Genomic DNA, 2,079 nt, shown 5'->3' with positions numbered 1-2,079 from the left:
TTTTTGTCAGCGACTTGTGGCGTTCGGGGCGGCCCGTGACGATTTTTTTTTCCTCGCGCAGTATCCGGTGCAAACCAGACTGGTGACCACTGTGACCGCTGGCCTCTGCTGCTCGAGATCAGAGTAGTCGCTCTCTCCATTGATGGCTGCTCATTGCGCTGTCTGCTCCTGCCGCAGGGACTCGTAACCCCCTCACCACGCGCGCCGCGCATTGCCGTCGCTTGTGGGAACAGGTCGCCCATCACAGGATCGTTGTCATATCAGTGACAGTCTTGCGGCCAAGCCCCCGAGCGCTCTCGGCTGCTGGTCTTTGTCCAGTTTGGGTGACGAGAGAAAAGCTGACCATGGGTCAAATGCCTACGCTGGTGCCGGCCAAGACGCGTAAGTATACGCGTTCGAGTCGCTCGCGCCTAGGATCTCTCAGCTGCCAGCCAGCTGCCTACGCCGTATGCTAGATGAAGGAACTCTCCTATATAAACACGACTATGCCCCTTGTCAGACTTCCAACTCCCTCGCCAACAGTTCTCCCGCCACATAACCGCTGCATATAATGAGCTCTCCTCCAGCCCCACCTGAACCCCCCACCAAGCTTGGCCGCCACAGGCTGCTGTGCTCTCGCGCAGGCATCCATGTTTCCCCGATTCAGCTCGGGGGCATGAGCATTGGCGACAAATGGGCACAGGCTGGAATGGGAAGCATGGACAAGGAGAGTAGCTTCAGGCTGCTCGACGCCTTCTACGGTGCCGGCGGCAACTTCATCGATACTGCCAGCAGCTAGTACGTTCACCTTTCGTCGCTGACATCGCACATGGTGACCGGACGACGCGCAGTCAGGACGGGAGCTCCGAGGAGTTCATCGGCGAATGGGTGGAGGCCCGCGGGCTGCGCGAGCAGCTCGTCCTTGCGACCAAGTACACAAGTGGCTACAAGCGCGGTCAGCCTGTACAGCACAGCAGCTTCATCGGCAACGGCTCCAAGTCGCTGCACAACACGCTCGCGAACTCGCTCAAGCAGCTGCGCACGGACTACATCGACATCCTGTACGTGCACTGGTGGGACTACACGGCCTCGATCGAGGAGGTCATGGACGCGCTGCACGCGCTCGTGCTCCAGGGCAAGGTCCTCTACCTCGGGGTCTCCGACACCCCCGCCTGGATCGTCTCCTACGCGAACGCGTACGCCAGGCTCGCGCACAAGACGCCGTTCGTGATCTACCAGGGCAAGTGGAGCATCATGGACCGCGACATCGAGCGTGACATCCTGCCCATGTGCGTCCACCAAGGTGCGCCCGCGTCCCACCTGTCCTGCGGCGGTGGCTGCCGATACTGACTGACCGGCTTCGCGCCAGGCATGGCCATCGCGCCGTGGAACGTTCTCGCGGGCGGCAGGGTCCGCACGGACGCCGAGGAGCAGCGCCGCATCGAGTCGGGCGAGGGCGGCCGCACGATCTTCACCGGCGAGTGGAAGCGCACGCCCGAGCAGCGCGCGGTCTGTGCCGAGCTCGAGCGGGTCGCACAGGAGGTCGGCGCACAGCACATCACGTCTGTTGCTATCGCGTGGATCATGCAGAAGGTCCCGTACGTCTTCCCGATCGTCGGCGGCCGCAAGGTCGAGCACCTCCACCAGAACATCGAGGCGCTCTCGATCCGCCTCTCGGACGAGCAGATCAAGCGCCTCGACGGGACCGTGCCCTTCAAGAAGGGTTTCCCGTACGAAGATTTTGTACGTCTCCCGTCGATCTATGTGGAGCGGTGCCGTTGACGTCTTGTACACAGGGTGACGGGAGCGAATACAGCACTGTTCACAAGATGCTGGGACACTTTGACATGTGGCCCAGTGCACAGCCCATCAAGCCTCAGCGAAGGAGCTAGCAGCTGTGTCCGCTCATTAAGTGGCGGGAGTCGCAGCGAAATTGACCATCTCTACAACATTCACAGCTTTGTAGATTATCAATGTAGTTGTTCATTCTTCTGAACTTCGCCAGCTGTGTGGAAGTCCGCAAACCCACCGATCCGAAGTTATCCACGACGCTGGGCTAGCAAAAGGCCAGCCACGTAGTACTCGCCAATCTGGCCCTCG

General features: G+C 60.8%; 1 protein-coding gene across 1 annotated transcript; it reads left to right on the top strand.

Moving 5' to 3' along the window:
- Positions 1 to 550: 550 nt before the first annotated feature.
- Positions 551 to 1,856, top strand: PHACADRAFT_62780 (uncharacterized protein; the record flags this gene model as incomplete). The annotated part of the gene is made up of 4 exons (XM_007403375.1): positions 551 to 777; positions 831 to 1,282; positions 1,349 to 1,722; positions 1,776 to 1,856. Coding segments are annotated over 4 exons (1,134 nt in total), but the record flags the coding sequence as incomplete, so codon positions are not given.
- Positions 1,857 to 2,079: the final 223 nt, after the last annotated feature.

Source organism: Phanerochaete carnosa, assembly GCF_000300595.1.
Source record: "Phanerochaete carnosa HHB-10118-sp unplaced genomic scaffold PHACAscaffold_1082, whole genome shotgun sequence".
NCBI classification, from domain to species: domain Eukaryota; kingdom Fungi; phylum Basidiomycota; class Agaricomycetes; order Polyporales; family Phanerochaetaceae; genus Phanerochaete; species Phanerochaete carnosa.
The sequence above is the reverse complement of the archived record's forward strand: the minus strand, read 5'-3'. Positions and strand labels throughout refer to the sequence as shown.